General features: G+C 35.3%; 1 protein-coding gene and 1 long non-coding RNA gene across 13 annotated transcripts in view; one reads left to right on the top strand and one right to left on the bottom strand.

Moving 5' to 3' along the window:
• Positions 1 to 509: 509 nt before the first annotated feature.
• Positions 510 to 21,418, bottom strand: part of SCOC (short coiled-coil protein) — a 39,699-nt gene continuing 18,790 nt past the window's right edge. For 2 of the 12 annotated variants that reach the window (XM_036930298.2, XM_057502636.1), the window contains 3 exons: positions 3,870 to 3,941; positions 3,421 to 3,504; positions 510 to 2,042 (listed from right to left, as the gene is read on the bottom strand). In XM_036930298.2, coding sequence (XP_036786193.1) covers positions 1,900 to 2,042; positions 3,421 to 3,504; positions 3,870 to 3,941 — 299 coding nt within the window. In that variant the 3' untranslated portion in view covers positions 510 to 1,899. The other 10 variants (XM_036930373.2, XM_057502632.1, XM_057502633.1 and 7 more) reach the window with 10 other exon arrangements.
• Positions 9,150 to 21,418, top strand: part of LOC118934763 (uncharacterized) — a 94,921-nt gene continuing 82,652 nt past the window's right edge. Inside the window, exons 1-2 of the long non-coding RNA XR_008997873.1 lie at positions 9,150 to 9,409; positions 16,748 to 16,790. This is a non-coding gene — a long non-coding RNA (uncharacterized LOC118934763). The remainder of the gene's footprint in view (positions 9,410 to 16,747; positions 16,791 to 21,418) is intronic.

Below are 21,418 nucleotides of genomic sequence, written 5' to 3'. Positions count from 1 at the left end.
AAAACATGAGCCATTACCAGGCAGGCCCAACCCTTAATAAATCCTTGCATATGTGCTCCATGTGCTTTCTCTGTAAATTAGAATGGTGATAATTAGAGTGACTTGAAAGCCATGGTTGAAAATAGCAGGGTCATCCTCAGTTCAAGTCCCTGAATGATGTGGAACAAAGCTTTCTAGCTTGCAGTGCTAACCTCAGAACTATTAGTTGGGAGAGAAACTATTATTTTATATTCTTTATCACTGCATCTCATTATGGGAGCTGAGCCTAACCTAAAAATTGTGAACACCTTTCTCCTGGCAATCTTGCATCCTTCTTTGGATTCTTTGCTTTAATTTTTTTAATGTACAATATCCTGTAACATTTAATAAAAAAAATACTGTGTCCCTAAACATCCAGTAACTGGTAATTAAGATATGCTATTTATGTTGTGGCTTGAAAGTCCTGGCTAGTATCACTACAGCACTATATACCCCAGTTACCTAGCAACTACATCAAAACATACACAATCTCTGAAACAGTATTTTATTAAACAGCAAAGCAAAATTGCAATACAATCTTAAATGTTTGTGAATTAGGTCACAAAAGGGACACAAAATGTTTGCAGTATTATTATTATATATTCATACAGCTAAAGTCATTCATTGAATCTTACACCAATACAAACATGATTATTCCATGATTAAAAGTAGCCCAAATCTACATTAGTGGATCTTTTTAGCATTACTTCTGATATTAAGTTTCTTACCAAATGGAACCTACAAACTAAAATTTTTTAAATTGTTAAAGAATGATTAAAACTCTGCAAAGTAGTTGGATTTACAGAAAATTCTGGAAGAAGTAGCAAGATAAAATACTGAGGAAGTATCAGTTAGACTACATGTAAAACTCTCCTATTTTATTCAGGATTCAATACTAATACACTCAAGGGATTTTGCAAAAGTTGATCTGCTGGGTATTACAAATAAGCCTTGAGACCGAACTCTTTGTAATCTAGATATGGTTTATATAAAGTTAATCAAACTTCACCCACTTTCACACATATTCTTCAAAAGATCTAATTTGTGCTAAAGATAACACGGATCTGGAGTAAAAACATTTGGAATTGGTCATTGCTGTATATGAAGTACTTTTTCCATCCTATTTCTATTTTTTCTTAAAATTTTCTATTTCAAACACACACACAACCAGAGCTTTTCAGATACCAAATGGCTTATTTTGTGCAAAAAGGTTTTTAACAAATCTTCTCAATTTCACAATTCAGTTTCAAAGAAAAAATTTTTATAGCCTCTGTTTTCAGTTGATTGAAAAGAAACTAACAATCCTATCTTACAACTAAATACAAATAAGCCCTAACTGAGAAAGTATTTCAGTTAAGTTTCAACAATTACGGTTCAGTTGACTCTCATAGATGATTAACTACTGAAATTACTTTTACAATGTGAAATAATTATTTTCCTTAGGAGAAGGGAAATGGGAAGGAAGAAACAAACGGAGAAGAGGCACAAGATGGTGGACAGGGTACATAAAGCTGTGCATTCAGTACATGATTTTGGTCACTTTTTCACAACATGGTGATTATTTTCTTGTATCTCTTACTATGCCTATAAATGACAGTGTTAAACTTTTAATTCAAAGGAAATTCAGTAAAACATTCATTTTCAAGTTTCATAAATATATGCATTTCTAATTATAAAGACTCTACATTTGCACATTTTCATGGACTAACATAATACACAAATTCATGAAGTTTTCTGTTATGCTCTAATTTTGCCTAATCTGACATAATCTTCATAAATACTCAATGAAGCCACAAACAAAAGTACTCTAACTTTTGGAACCTATCCAAATTTTAAAGAAAAAAGCAGCAGTAATTCCATTAAACAAGGGTTATCAATCCCTTACTTTCTTTTGCTTTTTGTGTCAGTTGTTTGAAAAACACTAGAAGCTGACATGAGGTTTTCTATATACTGTCCAAGAACTTGGTTTTCTGATTTTAGCTTCAGATTTTCTTCCTTAACTGCATCTACTCTTGCAGAGAGATCTATATTAAAAATAACAGTCCATTATCAATGACAGCATTATTATTCCATTTTATAAAATGCTTAAAATTCATGCAAAAGTAACAATCCTTAAATTTTGTTTTCAAATTCAGATTAGAAGTGTAAGTAAACAGTGCAATATCCAGAATTCTTGGTTTTTCACATTAGACTACACGTTATTCTTTGTAAACAGCATTTACGTTGAGTAATTCTTAAAATAGTATTTTTTAAAATATTAACTTGGCTTTCAGAATGTGAACTTTGTGTCTTAACATAAAATAATGATATATTTACTAGAAATGTGTAAGAAAATGTAGTAGGTGAATACAACTGAACTTACATACTGGATATAGAAGTCAGTTTCCAAGCAACCGAACACTTTGTATTTTTACATTAGCAAGAAATTCAAAAGACACAGTTATCTCCCCTCATTCATTTAACAACTGAGTACCAGGTGCCCTCTAAGAGCCAGGCACTGTTCTAGGGACAACAGTAATAAAAATGAAAATCCCTGCCTTCACAGAAACTTACATTCTAGCATGCATGTAGGAACCCTGAAGAAAAATTAAGGGTTTCAGAGTGAGAGTCAGAAGAAAAAGAAAGGAAAGGGTCCTAGGAGGCAAAAGGCAAGTTGTCCTTTTATACAGTATATAGTCAGAGTTATTTTGATAATGGGAAATTGACTGGAGACTTAAAAGGGAAGTGAGGGAATCAATGTAATATATAGATATGCACATAACTAAGGCTAAAAGATTCAAGCAGAAGGGAACAGCAACCACTAAGACACTGAAAAGAACAGCAAGGAGGGCAGAGTGTCTGAGGCAGAGTGAGCCATGACTCTGAGAGGCAAAAGGAAGTAAGACTTCTGGAGAGTAACCTGGCTTTTATTAACTGAAATAGGAAGCCACTACAGTGACATGATCTGCTAACTCTGGTGTCAAAACACAAAAACCCTCTTCATTGCATTAAAAACCAACTAAATATGTTTCAGTGGAGTATTAATTTTATGAAAGACATTTGGAAAATGAAAAACTTGGATCAATTCTCTAAAATCTCTGAGGCTAATACATTGTTTTTACTTTAGTAAAGCTTTTTTTAGTGAACTGAGTAACATGCAAGGGTATTTAAAAGAGGCTCTCGTGTACTCAACAGCATTATGTTAACCTAAACAAGGGAAGCATAAGAATGCTATTTGACTTTCTTGTTGAAGCATACCAGCCCTTTAAAATCAGCTAAAACTACAGGCTGGAGGGGTACTGAGATGGACTGTGAGGTGTACACTTTTTTTAATTGTGCACACTAATAAAATGTAGCAACGTAAACACTTATAATTTCAATCAATTGGATGTTATTCAAGAAAACTACAAAATGTAAGCTAACCTTCAAGTGTGTGTTGGAGTTCCAACACTTGGTTAATAAGTCGTGTTTTTTCCTCCAGTTCCACCTGATTTTCAGCATCAACTGCTGTAATGAAAAGTTTCAAATTTACTATTAGGTACCATTTTTGTAGAGTAGTACTTAAAAATATGCAAAATGTTTTATATTCATTATCTTACTTGATTTATACAAGAACCCTGTGAGGTAAAAAGTTATATCCCTACATTGCAAATAAGGACACCGAGGTAAATATAAAATGTTTTGCCAACATCTCAGTTAAGGAATGGAAGCTGCCTTAAATCCTTTCTAGAACTAGATGGGATACAAATAACTTTAAGTTAAAAAGTGAAATCCACATCTTCAAATACTGCTTCTCTGTTCTTTCCACTGCTTAATAAAGCAAAAGCATCCACAAAACCAGGACTATACAGAAAGGAAAATAAAGAACATACCATCCATGTCAGCATTCATCATCTTAGGTAAGAAACTTTTGGGCCTTGGATACAAAATCCTTGATGAATGTTCTGCAATAAGGGAAGTTACAAACATAGACTTATATAACAAAAAAATATAAGCTTGCTCTTCAAAAGAAAATTAAGTGACCCAATAGGACCCTTCCACATGCTTTACTGTTTCTAAGAATAAAATTAACTCCCAATGGGTAAATAAGCAAAGGATATGTAAAAATAGTTTACAAAGAGAAGTATTAAGTACACAAGAGAAAATGATTTAGTATTCAAAAGAAATAAACTAAATACCTCGGTACATTTATTAATTTTTTTAAGAAGACACTGTTCAATGCTGGCAAAGTTATGAAAAAACAAATACAAAGCATTGGACACATGTTAAATATGTAATATTTTTGGAAAGCAGTATGATAATTAACATGAATCATAAAAACATTTAAATATTTTTTTACACTAAATAATTTCACTCTTGGAAATTTAGCCCAAGGAAAATTACCAAGGAGGAAAAATTATGTACACAAAATCTTCACTTCAATCTTATTTACAACCCACTAAATTAGAAACATAAGCTGTCCATTCAGTCTGGTAAATTATTGCAGTTTCTAATCCAGTTGGCTACTGAAATTAATTATAATGACTTTAATAATATGGAAGAATGTTTTACAAAATTGTATATTCACTGATGTCAATTACATAAAATATACATAAATATGGATAAAGAGAATACAGCAAAATGAAAAAAGCTCCTACATTAAGGATGATGGTAGGGATGAAGACAGACCTCTTTAAAAACGTTCTTCATTACTAAAGAATTGTTTTATATATACTGTTTAATACTTTCAATAAAATTTTATTAAAAAAAGAAATAGTCTAAAACACTAATATGGAATAAATAAAAATGTCCACTTGTCACCTTGTGGTTATGGTTAAAACAGATTAACTAGGATATAAATAAGTAAATAAATACTAAGTTTCTATAAAAGGCTCCAAAATATAAGAACACAATATTCCTGTGAAATATGTTCTCTCTATTGCTAACATTCATTTCATTCAATATGCTCAAAATTTATTAAACAATGCTACCAGATTATTACTGAAAACAGGTTTATTAACCAATCAACTCACTGAAGCAACTTAGACCTGTCTGTCAATATTGTAGCTCTTTCAATAAGTATTTATTGAAATACTATATTTACTGAAAACCTACTATACCCAGGCATTGTTATGCCTCCATGTGCTAAACAATGGAACCCAAAGCTACTGAACAAGGATGTCTACATTTTAGAACCAGAATCACAATCAAAACTTACCAGTGTTGTATATTCTCCCACAGCTTCAAATAACTGTGTGACACTTTTGATACTAGCATGACAAGGAAACAGAATGCTCAGTGTATATATTAGAAACTACCTCTCAAGATACTAGATATCAGTCTAAAAAGATATTAAACATCTCTTACACAGCATTATTAAATTAACTAGCTATAAATGGTATAAAATTAATGCTTAATCTACTCCAAGTCTTTCAGCATCTTTCCACTTATCCAGCATTACAGCTGCTCTCCTTCATATCTTTTTCACATGGTTTTAATTGAGGTTCTTTGTACTTCACAGATAGTATATATGCATTGGTACATCTATATAAATCCAAGTAGATGGATTACTAAAAATCTTTTTCAGTTTTTTTAAGGTGTTCAACCTATTGCAGTATTTGAGGACCACACTTCAAAAATTATTCCTCTCCATTTAATCAACATGTCTGTTTATAAATAAAAAGGAAGAGTGTTGGCAGTGAAAACTTTGACACTTTCCTGAAAGAAGAACACTTTTAATATCACTTCAACCAATGACCTAGCTTAAGTAGGTCTGGGAGGGATGACAGAGGCAAGAGCCGAAAGCAAAAGTAAATAGTCTGGAGAGAACTCAACAATAGCAGACTGCAACTTGGTTATTTTCCCTGCTAAATAATATATACAAGTGCTTCAAATTTCTAATATTTGCTGTTCTTAAGAAAACAGCTAAATCAAAATTTTCATAGCAGCTGAGAAGAGTTATAAGATATACAAGCCTAAACAACAGATAATCATGAAATCAATGTACGTGATTTTGAAACTGGATACAATATAGGGATGGGGTATACTTCTTTTGCTTATGTTTCAGTCTAATACTAAAAAAATTAAACCAAAAGTCTTCTATGAAAGCAAAGTACTCCAGAATGCCCAATGTAGTAGGTAATGAAATAGAACTCAATTTCTGAAATTTTGGCTACATCTAAGCCAAAGAACAGAAAATCTATGCCTGGCTTATCAACAGTTTAACTTCATGTGTAAAAAAAAGAAAAAAGAAAAATGGGGTGAAGGGGGCTTATCAGAGGAGAATTACTCTCAGAAAAATACACTCAAGATTGGGGTGGAGGCAAGCACACAGAAGCTGGGCACTAGGGCAGTGCTATAGGATATACCACACAATCCAAGAGAGCATTACTCACGCCATCATCTACGTAAGACTGCAACCTGAGGGTTTAGAGTAAAATACCAGCCCTGTGTAAAAGGGCGTTACTCTTTAATAAAGCAGACCAGAGCATAACTGGCTATCTCTGCACAACAAAGCAGTTTTCTCTTACTGTGATATAATTAAACAGACTGGCCTCAAAATGTTACTCTCTATAAATTCAGTCTTTCAGGAAATTTAGAGTAATAAACTGGTTTATTTTATAAATGGAATCAGATTCATTGAGCTCTTTATATCCAAGTATTTTAGCCATGGACTTTATTTTCTTTCAAAATAAGATCAATCCTCATCCTCAAATTTCACAATGTCTGTATTAGCATGGTACTAGTCATAATATGCACTCCATTAAGGTTTTCAACTATAAAAACCTCTTTTTCATCTAAGTTTGCTATCGCATCAATCCAATTCCATGTCAAATGTGGTCTTTCATCAAGCTCATTTTCAATTCCTGCTTCTACACATAAACACAAGTCTGGCATGGAAAGAATGACTCCAGACCAAAGTGTCTCAAGTGTGGGGACCTTATAATGAATGTGAGGTGCTAAGGCTGACCTGTTTATCCTAAATCTGCCTTAGCTCTGAAATGGACATGGTTCTCTGAGATTTTTCAACTGTGAACTGAACTTAGGTCAAATCATAAAAACTTTTCTCAAATAGTATATTTTGGTGCCTATCTTCATCTAGCCCTGGTCAGTAGAAGAGAATCTAGAATTCCTATGATAATTTAAGTCCAGGAAGCAGACGGTATGAAGAGAACAAAGATCAGGATGAGTGGCATACCTTAGGACAGAACCCTTTTCAAGTTCGCATGTGTAACTGTGACCAAGGACTATTACTTTACCTAAAACACTCCTACCTTTTACAGTATCACATCACAGTGAATAAGAACATGAATTTAGACTACCTGGACTCAAATCCTAGCTCTGCTATTTATAAGCTCCAGAACCTTGGGCAAGGTTAACATCTCAGCCTATTTCCTCATGTAAATGAGAATAACAACAGTATGTGCCTCGTAGTCTTACTGTGAGAATTTAATGAATCTACCTATGATGTACTTGCAACAGTACCTAGTACCTTAAGTATTCAATCATGTTAGCTATTACCTTCTCTCCCTTTTAGCTCTAATTCAGGATACAAAAAGATTTTTAGAAAAATCATCTGCTCCAACTGCCTCCCTTTACAAAAAAAACCAACGCCAATGATAATGATGGCTTACCCAAGACCCAAGTAGTTACTGACATAGCCAAGACTAGAGCCAATGTCCCAGTCTACTTTTTCCCATCATACCACCACAGGTATGTTCACATCTGAGACCTCTAAAATTTTAAGACTTTTTCCTTATATCTGTCTAACCTTAACCACCCAACCTTTCTGCATCTAAAACTGATTTTCATCACGCCGTTCACTTACTACTGAACTAGTAAGACTACTAAAATGATGTCACTGTGCATTAATATACTAAATGCTTTACATATATTATGAGTTCATCAAATCAACAGGACATTGCAGTTTACAGATGTGGACACTGGATCTCAGAAAGACTATGTATCTTGCCTTAGATTTCATAGTCAAAGTCTGCATCAGGAATTTGCACTCAGGTCTAACTCTAAAGTCCCTGCTTTTTCCATTATGCAAAGGAAGAAACTTTAATACAGCACTAAATGAAGTTTGCTAAACATTTTGCAACCCTTGATGTCCAATTACTTTTGATATTTCTACAAACTAAGCAACTCAATATATTATTTCATTCCCCTTGGGCTGCATCAATTTTCAACAATTTGTTCAGATCCGTTCAAATTCTGACTTGTTCTGGTTAGATAAATCCAGTTTCAAATTCCACAAGATTAAAGAACGGTTTGGCCAAATGGGTATTTGAACGTAAACTAGATCCCCAGAAAGTGACCAGCTACAATGAGCTTAATCAATGAGTACAGACAGACTAACAGGCACAGGTGCAGATCCTCGGGTAGATACGGTGCTGGGAACAAGCAGAGCATGTCCTTGATATTGTTACGTCACCGTACTAGAATCGATACATTGTATACCACAAGTCCTGCCTTTCAAGAATGTATTCTCTTTCTCCTTTCTAGTCGTCAACTCCTCAAAACTTGCTTAGCAGGATCCTGCGAAAAGCCCGCGCAGAAACTAACCGCGCAGCTGCCTTCAGCGCCTGGAAAGATGTCACCGGCCCGTATCCTACCGCTCCCTCGCTCACCAGCCTCCCCGCGGCCACACTCGGCGGCCTTTCCCCATCTCCTGAGCTCTGGGCACAGCAGCGGCGGGCGAGACCGCGAGTGCCAGGCCCCAGCCCACCCAACGTCTTTCCCGCAGCCCTGTTTCAGGGCCGGCGGTGGACAACTGCCTTCGACTCAGCAACGGCGCGAAAATGCGGCAGGACGTCCGCGTTAGGGACCAACTACAGGCGGCCCCTCCTCACAGGAACCTCGGGACCAACAATGAGAAGATGAGAAAAAAGGGTGGCGCAGGGGTTTTGGAGGGCGCCAGGCCTCAGCCGCGCGCCCGAGAGCCAGGCCCGAGGCTGCTCTTCCCGGGCGCCCACTGCCCCAGGCCGAGTCAGCCTGTCCCGCCCTCCAGGCCCGATTCGGGCCAGGCTCTTGGCTGCCACCACGGCCCTCACCTGCAGTCCCTGAAGCCGGGAGTGGGAGGGAACGGAAGAACGCCTCGGACCGGTCACCCGGACCCACAGACACAAGCAGCTCCGCCCTCTCAGCCCAATCCGCCCACGGAGCGTGCGCCGAGACGCGACACCCGCCAATCCCCAAGCCAGAAGACACGCCTGCGCACTAGCCGCCCTACACCCACTCGCCCTCGGAGCCCCGGCGTCCACCTTTCGCCGTAACAAAAGGACATGGGCATCCAATCAGGATTCAGGTCGACGAGGGGCGGGTCCGGGAAGGGCAAGAGCCAATGACCGTGTAGAAGCGACGGTAAGCGTGAGAAAGCCAACGCCAGGGGAGTCTCTTGTGAAGTCTCAGCTGGAGCCTGATAATTGGGGTGAGAAATTCAGTATGGGAAATTCTGATAGGTGTCAGGAAAGTGATTGGTAAAACCAAAATCTGAGCGAGAGAGAAGTCATTCAAATTTAAGAAAAGGACATTTGTGGACATAACATAAAGCCAATATAATACCAATTTTAAAAGCAGACTTCTCCGTATTTTTTTATTTCCCAAATCGGAAAAAGTGTACCTCTTGGGAATTGTTCCTTTCTGCATCCTCCCAACCTATTACTAAATACCGAGTACATTTGATCTCTTAATATTTTACAACTGAGAAAATATCTTAATAGTACATTTATAGCCTTTTAGCTCATTTTATTCCCCGTTTGATGCTTACAGCAACCCACAGAAAGAAACTGAAGCTTAAGGGTAAATAAATGTCTTGCTCAGGTCATTCACGCCGTGTGAAATGCTATGTGCCAGGCTTTGGGATGTAGTGAATCTGGCTTGATACCAGATAATCTAACACTTGTCACAAAGCAGCATCTGCTTTAAAAAATATATATTTGTTGAATACAAGGTATTAATACTCTGTTGTTTTGGCTTTAGCACATTCTCCTGAGTTGCAAAGAGGAGTCTTATGTCTACCTGTTTCTTGACTTGACTTCTGGCACACTTTGCTGACATACAATTTTAATTTAATTCTTTAAAGGAATATATGAAAAACCTTCCCTTCAGTGTTTGAGAACTGAACATTTGGCTGGAACTGTGTTACACAATTTGAGAAAATTTACTAGACTGCAATGCAGGAGCTAAATAAATGAAAAATGGGAAATGTCCAATGTATATCTAATAGGAGTGTGAAAAAAGACTAATGGGAATGGGTGCGGGCAGCATTCAGAGATTAGTAACTAGGAATTTTTCAAGGTTATGGAATATTGAAGTTTCCAGATTCAAGAAGCACTTATTCTTGAACAGGATTAAAATAAAAAATTCCATACCTGGACACATTGTGATGAAACTGCAGAATGCTAAAGACTAAGCTGTTAAAAACAACTTTATTATTTTTCTTTTTGCTAAGGAGAAAAGGGTTTTGTTGCTCTTGTCTTTTAGTTTTTAATAGGGTAAAGTATATGTAACATAAAAGACTTACAATCTCACCCATTTTTAAGTGTACAGTTCAATACTATTAAGCTTATTCACATTACTGTGCAACTAATCTGTAGAACTCTTCATCTTTCAAAACTGAAACTGTACCCATTAAACAATAACTCCCCATTTACTTCTCCCTCTAGTGCCTGGCAATCACTCTTTTCTGTCTTTTTGACTTATTTAGGTACCTCATTGAAGTGCAATTAGACATTACTTGTCCTTTTGTGACTTACTTCATTTAGCATAACGTCCTCAAAATTCATCCATGTTGTAGCATGTGTCAGGATTTCCTTCCTTTTTAAGGCTGAATAATATCACCATTGTATGTATATACTGCATTTTGTTTATCCATTTATCCATCAATGGACACTTGGGTTACTTCCACCTTTTAGCTATAATGAATGCTACTGTGAACATGGTGTGTACAAATATTTCTTTGAAACCCTGCCTTCAAGTCCTTTGGGTGTATATCCAGAAGTAGAATACTGGATTATATAATAATCCAATTTTAAATCAACTTTAAAAAATGTGGTATTAATGTTAGAATAGACAAAAAGACAATTAGAGAGTACCTGTACTTGGAAGTTGGTATATAATAAAGCTGTCTGATAAGGAATAAGTGTCGGTGAGGTTGTGGGAAATAACAATTCATTACTGTTGGGAGTGTAAATGGTACAATCAACTTTGTTAATTTGCTGTAGAAAGACAAATTATGGTGTATCTAGTTAAATTGGCTATTCATATAAAAAATATGAAATTGGATCCTGATCTTACAACACAAATAAAACTAAATTCCAAATGAGGTAGATGTGAAATATGAAAAACATAATCTAAACTTTTAGAAGATGTCTTTAAGAATTTGTTAAACCAGACAATCATTCATTAGGGAAAGATTTTAAATTTTGGTTGTGTGTAAACAGAAGAGCTAAAAGTTTTTAAAACAGTGGAGGAAGCACTTTTAATCAACTTAAAAACAAACCCAGGCTGGGTGAACATAGTAAAGCTCTGAAAATATAAATAATTCTGACAATTAAAGATAAAAAAATTTAAATAACATATAGTTAACTTATAGAAGAAGAAAACTGAATGGCCGGAAAGTTTTGTTTGTTTGTTTGTTTGTTTTTAATGTTTACCTTCACTAGTAATCAGGGAAATTCATATTAAAACAAGGTAAAGGGGGTCAGTTCATTAAGAAGATGCAAAATCCTAATAGTGCTATAAAATATCACTGAAGCAAAAACTGATAGAACTGGAATAAGAAACTAATCCACAACGGTAGAGAGTTCACTCCCTCTCTGTAATTTGTAAAACAAGTATACAGAAAATCAGTAAAGATACAGAACCCAGGTCCCAAACTTGGCTGCACATCAGCATCACCTGGGCATCTCTTAATTAAAATACAAACAAACATGGTACACCTCAGCCTTATTAAATCACACTTCTGGGATTGGAATTTAGGCATTAATATTTTTTGAAAGATACGAAGGTAATTTCAACCGAGTTCAGGTAAATTTGGGAACTATTATTGTAGAAGACCTGAACAATCTTATCAATCAACTTGACCTAATAAACTTTTATAGAACATTCCACCCAACAACTAAAGAGCACACCTTTTCAAATGCACTTGGAATATTCACCAAAATGAAACATACCTGTACCATAAGACAAACCTCACACATTTAACATGAAAGTATTTTCTCTGCTCACAAAGGATTTAAACTAGAAATCAGTAACAGAAAGATATTTTAATTGGAAATTAAACTACACACTTCAAAACAAATTATGGATCACGGGGGAAGTCAAAGTAGAAATTAGAAAACATTTTTAATTTAAAATGTAAATATCTAAATTTGTGGGATACAACTAAATTTGTGGGATAAACTTAAGCAGTACTTAAGGAATATTTTTTAACCCTTAAATGCTTTCATTAGAAAACAATGAAGGTTCAAATCAAGAATAGAAGTATTCACTTTAAAGTAATAGGAAAAGAAGAGCAAACTAAACTCAAAGCAAGCAGACAAAAGGAAGTAGTGCACACCAAAAACCAATCATACTGAAAAACTGTAAAACAGTAGGAAAAAATCAGTGAAACCAAAAGGTATTTCTCTTAAAGGAACAATAAAATTAAAAGCCCTAGGCAGACTTACCTAGAAAAAGGAGAGAGAAGACATTACAAATTACAGATAGCAAGAATGAAAGAGGGGACATCACTATAGACCCTATAGACATTAAAAGGCTAATAAGGGAATATTATGAACAACCTTACGCCAATAAATGTGATGACTTAGATGAAATGGACACATCCTTTGAAAGAAAAAAAATGCAAGACCTCACTTATGAAAAATAGATGATATGAATTGCTCTATATCTGTATTTTAAAATATTATTAATAGGTTAGCCATCCCACAAATATTCATATCCAGATGACTTCACTCATAAATTCTTCTAAATATTTTGAGAAATTATATGAATTCTACACAAACTCTTCTAGAGAACAAAGTAGGAAAGAACACTTTCCAACTCATTTTATGAGAACAGCATTACCCTGATACCAAAACTAGAAAAGACATTAAAAGACATAAAACTTAACATAGATACAAAATCCCTTAACAAATTGTAAGGAAATCAAATCTAACAATTGCCCCTAGACAGAGCCTGGGCAATTGTGATTCTGGACCCCATGAGGTTTTACTTCTCTCAGGGATTATGTTCTAAACAGCTAATTCTAAAATTCATTTGGAAATACAAAAGAGCTAGAATAGCAAAACCAGTTTTGTACAAGTATCACAAAGTTAGAGTACTTACATTACCTTTTCTCAAGCCTTATTATAAAATTAAAGCAATAAAATAAATGGAATATTTGTATAAAGTTAGACACATAGAGAAATGAAACAGAGTAGAGTCTAGGAATAAACCCACATATAATATGTTCAATTGATTTTCACAATGGTATCAAGATAATCCTAGAGAAAGGATAGATTTTTTTTCAAGAAATGGTACTGAAACAGCTACATATCAATATGGGGAATAAATGAACCTCACCCCCTTCCTCAAAGCATAAGGAAAAATGTTCATTCAAAATGGATTATAGACTGAAACATCAAAGCTAAAACTATAAATCTCCTAGAAGAGAAGAAAATCTTTGTCCCCTTGGTGTTGGGAAAATTTTTTGAGAAAGATCATAAAAAACAACTATCAAATAAAAAATATATTAATCGAGTTTATAAAATTAAAATTTTCTGCTCTTTGAAAGACTATTGAGAAAATGAAAAGATAATCTACAGACTGGGAAAACATAGTCAATACATTATCTGACAAAGAACTTGGATTCAGAATATGTAAGAACTCTTTCAATCACTAACAAAAAAAAATCCCAGTAAAACAATGGAATACTAATCAACAATAAAAAAGGACAAACTGTTAATATGGATGAATCTGAAATATATTAAGCTGAATGAAAGTAGCCAGACAGAAAATGTACAGACTATACGATTTTATTAGTGTAAAGTTCTAGAGTAGACAAAACTTATCTTCTCTGATAGAAGTCAGGTCAGTGGTTGCTTGGGGTTGAAGTTGGGTGGAGGGTTGGCTGCAAAGGGCATGAGAGAACTTTCCGGTGTAATGGAAATGTTCTATAATACCTTGATTGGAGTGGTGGTTACACAGTATAAACAGTTGTTGGCAGTCATCTCCTATAACTTAAAATGTGTGTATTAGATTATATATTACTTTTTCTCAATATAACTGATTTCTTCTTTTAATGAGAAGATTAACCAGGATTTCTTTAGAGTTTGAGGTATGCTAGGTAGGCTACATGTGTTATTTTATTCAGTCCTCAAACAGTCCAATTACCTAGGTATTACCAATCCCATTTTGCAGATAAGGAAATTAAAGCTCAAATAATGTCTTGACCACTATCATATAGCTAGGGATAGGCTGAATTCAAACATCTTTTTGTCTGTAAAAGAAGTATCATAATACCTACTTTATTGAATTGTTAGGATTGTTGGAATTAAGTGAATATAAAGCATTGCAAAAACTTCCCAAACCACATTCTGAACCACTGCAAAGACATTAGGACTATAGCCCGAAGAAGGTGGGTTGGAACTTACAGCCTCAACCTAACCAACTCAAATTCCTATTAAAACAAAAATACTGACATTCTCCACAGGACTTAAACAAGACCCAGGGTCTCATAAAATAACAGTCAAAATGGTCAGGATCGAATCCAAATTATCCAGTTTATGAAGAACCATGAAAAATCTCAATTCATGTGAAAATAATACTCAACAAATACAAACATTAAGATGGCACAAAATGTTGAAATTATCTGGAAAAGATTTTAAACATCTATTTAAAAATACTGCAAAAGCAATCATGAAGAATCCTGAAACAGAAGTTATAATTGAAACTATAAGCAACATGGTAGAAACTGTAAATAAAAACCAAGTGGAAAATTTATAGCTGAACTATAAAACAACTGAAATTAAAACCTGTCTGCAAAGATGAGGTAGCAGGGTGGAAGTGAAAGAGGAAAGGGCAGACTTGGGGATACCTCACAAAGTTCGAGTACTTAATTACCTTTTCTCATTACCAAGATAATGTAATGAAATTATCCATCTGAACAACAGGGAGAAAAATGATTAAATGAGCAAGCAGACAGAATCATCAGAAATAAGGGATAACAAAAGAGATCTAGCATTTGTGTCACCAGAGTCCCAAAAGGAAAAGAAAGAGTGTGGCACTGAAAAATATTTGAAGAAGTAATGGCTTTCCATGTTTGGCAAAACAGAATTTCATAAGGGGGGTGGTGACTGGGAAAATAATGTTTAAAAGGCTCTGGGGATTGGGCTATAGTGAGAGACTGCCGAGAAACGTTTATCTAGATATTGAACACCAACACCAGTAATATCACAAGAGAACCCAGCGACATCATTTCCTTCCTTTTGTAGGAAGAAAGCACCACCACTTAGGAAATAGTCTTTTCCCCCCAAGAAAACAGAAGTTGCACTCTGACCTGAGCAAGCCCATAAGGTAACAAATTAACAGGAAATACATGCATAGGAGAGAAAAATATGTTAAATCTACCACCTGAATAAAATTAGCAAAATCTGGCTATGGATCAAAATAAGACAGAAAAAAAAAGCCCCTTTCTTTAAGAAAAAGAAAATAAACTGCGCTGGGGGACAGGCAGAAAAGGAATGGAAAGAAAACGTAGATAAAAAAGATGCTTACAATGCATATTTTAAAGAACAGACAAAAACACCCTATGGTTTATTTTGGATGCACTCTTGGATGACAAAACCATTTAAAAGATGAAAGAAAATGATTGCATAAATCACAATATAGTTATGTTAGAGCATTCACCCTTTTAAGAATTCCAGAACCAAAGATGTATCTTACTAGATAATTTAGACTTCAAAGGAAGTCTTTAGACAAACTGTTTAAAAAAGGTAACATACAAAAAGATAACCATAAGGTTAGAGAGCACTGTATCATTCACATAGTGTTGCACATTGGATAAAACAGCATAGCTGATAATTAAGATCTGCCCTTGAATAGAAAAAAATCCTTGCAATAGCAAAAATGTGACAAAAAAGAAGAGTACACTCAACTGGATATTAAAGAGGAAGTTGAAATTTTGACAAACTAGTCATGAAGTGAACATTTATTAAGCTATATATTTATTTTATACAGTGTTCCATATTCGCATTATATTTTTCTAAATAAAAGGTGGTTTAAAAATAGCCACAAAAATTCCCTTAACAAGTATAAATTGAAACCTTTGAAATCGTATAAAAATATCTGATGACAAGATGAACATCTATGTGATCTTAAATATGCATATATTAATATTATAAACCATCTAAAATAATAAAATTAAAATATTCTTCATAGAGAATGGGGAACTTCAAATCAAAAAGTATTGTTCCAAAATAATGTATTATGTGAGGAAGAAATGATAAATGATAAAATAGAAAACTTCCAAGATCATTTTGATGTTCATCTGACATGTTCTCATCATGCACATAAAAACTTCTAACTTGTCTTAAGTAATTAGACGTTTCTAAACATACTGTGGATATTTTAAAGTGAAATATGCTAAATGGAGGCATTTTAACTTTCAAGTGTAACCAGGTGTGTTCCTTGATACTTTAAGCTCATTAATTTGCAAAATGTGTTTCATCTCATTCCTAAATAAGAACTCACATTTTCCTTTTTACTTATTTTTTTTCCTTGAAAGGTTATTGAAAATTCATTGGAGAATGAGTGCTGTCCCGAATTTGGTGAGTAAAGAACTATTTCTACTGGTTGAAATTTGATCTCAAAACTAGACTTAGTAGTATACCATACTGCTATTTAGTAAATTAAGTTGTTCATGTATACTTTCCTCAAGATTATAATTTTGTGATAATAACCAATAGTTGGCTATCTTGATCAGAGTCATTTTCATTCATTTCTTCAGTAGAGAAAACATAGAAAGTTGCCAGTGTATTTTTAGTTTCTCAAATGAGAATTCACAAGGTCTCTGGGGTCTCCATTCAATCAATCTTTGAACTTTAAGACAAAAATGGAAATCATTGAAAATGACTGAGTTCTTGATGTTTATTTTTCTTTAGACAGAGTTGTCTAATCAGTGTTCCCCGAAGATTGGTGCTTTTTATCTTTCATTGTAGAAGATTGAGTTTTAGAAATAGTTACATATTTTATTGTAATTGAAAAATATGAATCATGCCACCAGCCCTCAATGTGCACACATTGTTACCTAGGACAAAGCCAAGTTCAAAAACAATGTTAATTAGATGATTAACTTAATGTGAAAAAACTGTGATACTGGTTCTGCATTTGAAACCAATGTAAAATTATATATCAATGATACTTTAATTAAAAGAGTTATTTTAGTATTCATTGTGAGCTAGATAGAGTAGAGTATCTGGAGAGACACTGTGGAGATACAAATACTTGGAACTGACCATGAGGCTGTGGGGACAGTCACTTTACTATAGACCCCTGTTTCCTCAAATGAGGGATTGGAATGGAGTTCCAAACTGCTTCTCTAATATTATTAACATAACTTTGAGGAATTTATCAAACAACATTGCCAGTGAGTTATAGTGTCTGGTTCCCCGTATTTAAGAGTCAACCTTTGGCAGTTTGGCTGTGTCTGACTCATCACCTAGGCTTTTGCAACATGCCTGCCATAGGTTCTGAAAGCTGTCCCAAGCAAGGTAGTTTTGAGCCACTCCATTCTAGCTTTTATGACTTTGGGTGTCTTGCCAATGGGTTTCAACCCCGGGCAAGTTCGCTATGGATTCAGTGTGACCAGAGAAATTGACAGTAAAACGTTCTTTGGGGTGAAAGGGTTTATTACCTGGTTTGTTCTCTGGCGGTAGGTCGAGCACTAGCATCTCTGCCTCCACCCAGAGCACTGGGGTGAGCTCTCTATATAGCACGATAATAGCATATTGCCTAAAGGTGTGGAAGCAGCAGCCCAGCAACAGGACAGTTGCATCATCAGGTGGTTTAAGTTCAGTGAGGATCCTGGCCATAGGAACCCCAACTTCCCCCCATTGGGTATCTGTGATTCTCTGTACACAAACCTACCATATCTGTTACTTCATTTGAGTACATGTTCCACTAAATTTTTATAAAATAATCTGCCTTAAAATCAAGACTAACCACTGGGTTCTGACAGCATGACATTTAGTAAGTCAAGTGATCCTTTGAAGAGTCAGGGTTGCAGTGGAACTAGTATTTATATAAGAATGTTTGTGGATTGCTAGCATGGCTCAAAAATGCTAAGTTGCTAATGGATTTTCTTACTTTCAGTACATAAGCATAATACCTTCTGTTTCCCTGGTAACTGTTTACCCTAAAAATTGTCAACTTGGGAGAGTTCCTCTGTCAGGCTGTCAGGATCAGGTATTATACAGTACATCCAAGGTAACAAGTTGGCCTGCTATAATTTCATGAATCCTGGAAGAAGACATGAGATAACAAAATCCAAGTCTCAGGACAGGAGCATCATGCTGCTTTCTTCTGCTCCCCGTGTGCCCCGAGTCCCATGGTGGAGAAGCAGGGGACCCAGATAAGTGCTTGCACATGCAGTGGGTTATGGTGCAGGGAGGGACACTGAGCTCGGGGCCTCTATTGCTTTTAGAGCAAGTGGAAGCAGATTCATTCTTCTTTTTTTAAGTTAAGGTGTCACTGACATACAATCTTTTTTTTTTAATTTTATTTTGGTATCGTTAATGTAAAATTACTTGAACAACATTATGGTTACTAGACTCCTCCTATTATCAAGTTGCTCCCACATACCCCATTACAGTCACTGTCCATCAGCATAGTAAGATGCTGTAGAATCATTACTTGTCTTCTCTGTATATACTTCCTTTACCGTGTCCCCCCCCACTACATTATGTGTGCTAATCATAATGCCCCATTTTTCCACTTATCACTCCCTTCCCACCCATCCTCCCAAATCCCTTTCCCTTTGGTAACTGTTAGTCATTTCTTGGGTTTTGTGAGTCTTCTGCTGTTTTTCTCCTTCAGTTTTTGCTTTGTTCTTATACTCCACATATAAGTGAAATCATTTGACACTTGTCTTTCTCTGCCTGGCTTATTTCACTGAGCATAATACCCTCCAGCTCTATCCATGTTGTTGCAAATGATAGGATTTGTTTTCTTCTTATGGCTGAATAATATTCCATTGTGTGTATGTACCACATCTTCTTTATCCATTCATCTACTGATGGACACTTAGGCTGCTTCCATTTCTTGGCTATTGTAAATAGTGCTGTGATAAATATAGGAGTGCATATGTCTTTTTCAAACTGAGCTGCTGCATTCTCAGGGTAAATTCCTAGGAGTGGAATTCCTGGGTCAAATGGTATTTCTATTTTTAGTTTTTTGAGGAACCTCCATACTGCTTTCCACAATGAAGTAACTTACATTCCCACCAGCAGTGCAGGAGGGTTCCCCTTCCTCCATTTCCTCACCAGCATTTGTTGTTGTTTGTCTTTTGGATGTTGGCCATCCTAACTGGTATGAGGTGATATATCATTGTGGTTTTAATTTGCATTTCTCTGAGGATTAGCGATGTGGAGCATCTTTCCATGTGCCTGTTGGCCATCTGAATTTCTTCTTTGGAGAAGTGTCTGTTCAGCTCCTATGCCCATTTTTTAATTGGTTTATTTACTTTTTGTTTGTTGAGGTGCATGAGCTCTTTATATAATATGGATGTCAACCCCTTATCAGATATGTCATTTCTGAATATATTCTCCCATACTGTAGGATGTCTTTTTGTTCTACTGATGGTATTCTTTGCTGTACAGAAAGTTTTTAGTTTGATATAGTCCCTATTGTTCATTTTTGCTTTTGTTTCCCTTGCCCAGGGAGATATGTTCATGAAGAAGCTGTTCATGTTTATATTCAAGAGATTTTTGCCTATGTTTTCTTCTAAGAGTTTTATGGTTTGATGACTTACATTCAGGTCTTTGATCCATTTTGAGTTTACTTTTGTGTCCGGGGTTAAACAATAATCCAGTTTCATTCTCTTACATGTAGCTGTCCAATTTTGCCAACACCAGCTGTTGAAGGGGCTGTCATTTCCCCATTGTATATCCATAGCTCCTTTATCGTATATTAATATTAATTGACCATATATGCTTGGGTTTATATCTGGACTCTCTATTCTGTTCCACTGGTCTATGGGTCTGTTCTTGCACCAGTACCAAATTGTCTTGATTACTGTAGCTTTGTAGTAAAACTTGAAGTCAGGGAGCATAATTCTCCCCGCTTTATTCTTCCGTCTCAGGATTGCTTTGGCTATTGAGGGTCTTTTGTGGTTCCATATGAATTTTAAAACTATTTGCTCTAGTTCACTGAAGAATGCTGTTGGTATTTTGATAGGGATTGCATTGAATCTGCAGATTGCTTTAGGCAGGATGGCCATTTTGACAATATTAATTCTTCCTAGCCAAGAGCACGGGATAAATTTCCATTTATTAGTGTCCTCTTTAATTTCTCTTAAGAGTGTCCCATAGTTTTCAGGATATAGTTCTTTCACTTCCTTGGTTAGGTTTATTCCTGGGTATTTTATTCTTTTTGATGCAATTGTGAACAGAATTGTTTTCCTGATTTCTCTTTCTGCTAGTTCATCGTTAGTGTATAGGGATGCAACAGATTTCAGTGTATTAATTTTGTATCCTGCAACTTTGCTGAATTCAGATATTAGATCTAGTAATTATGGAGTGGATTTTTTGGGTTTTTTATGTACAATATCATGTCATCTGCAAACAGGGACAGTTTGATTTCTTCCTTGCCAATCTGGACACCTTTTATTTCTTTGTGTTGTCTGATTGCAGTGGCTAGGACCTCCAGAACTAAGTTAAATAAAAGTGGGGAGTATGGGCATCCTTATCTTTTTTCTGATATGAAAAGAAAACCTTTCAGCTTCTCCTTTCTTCTTAGTACTGTTAAGTATAATGTTGGCTGTGGGTTTGTCATATATGGCCTTTATTATGTTGAGGTACTTGCCCTCTATACCCATTTTGTTGAGAGTTTTTATCATGAATGCATGTTGAATTTTGTCAAATGCTTTTTCAGCATCTATGGATATGATCATGTGGTTTTTGTCCTTCTTTTTGTTGATGTGGTGGATGATGTTGATGGATTTTTGAATGTTGTACCATCCTTGCATCCCTGGGATGAATACCACTTGATCATGATGAACATCTTTTTGATGTATTTTGGAATTCCATTTGCTAATATTTTGTTGAATATTTTTGCATCTATGTTCATCATGGATATTGGTCTGTAATTTTATTTTTTTGTGATGTCTTTGCCTGGTTTTGGTATTAGAGTGATGTTGGCCTCATAGAATGAGTTTGGGAGAGTATTCCCTCCTCTTCTA

This window comes from Manis pentadactyla, chromosome 5 (assembly GCF_030020395.1).
Source record: "Manis pentadactyla isolate mManPen7 chromosome 5, mManPen7.hap1, whole genome shotgun sequence".
NCBI lineage: Eukaryota > Metazoa > Chordata > Mammalia > Pholidota > Manidae > Manis > Manis pentadactyla.
Note: the sequence above shows the minus strand (reverse complement) of the source record. Positions and strands in the feature narration are given on the sequence as shown.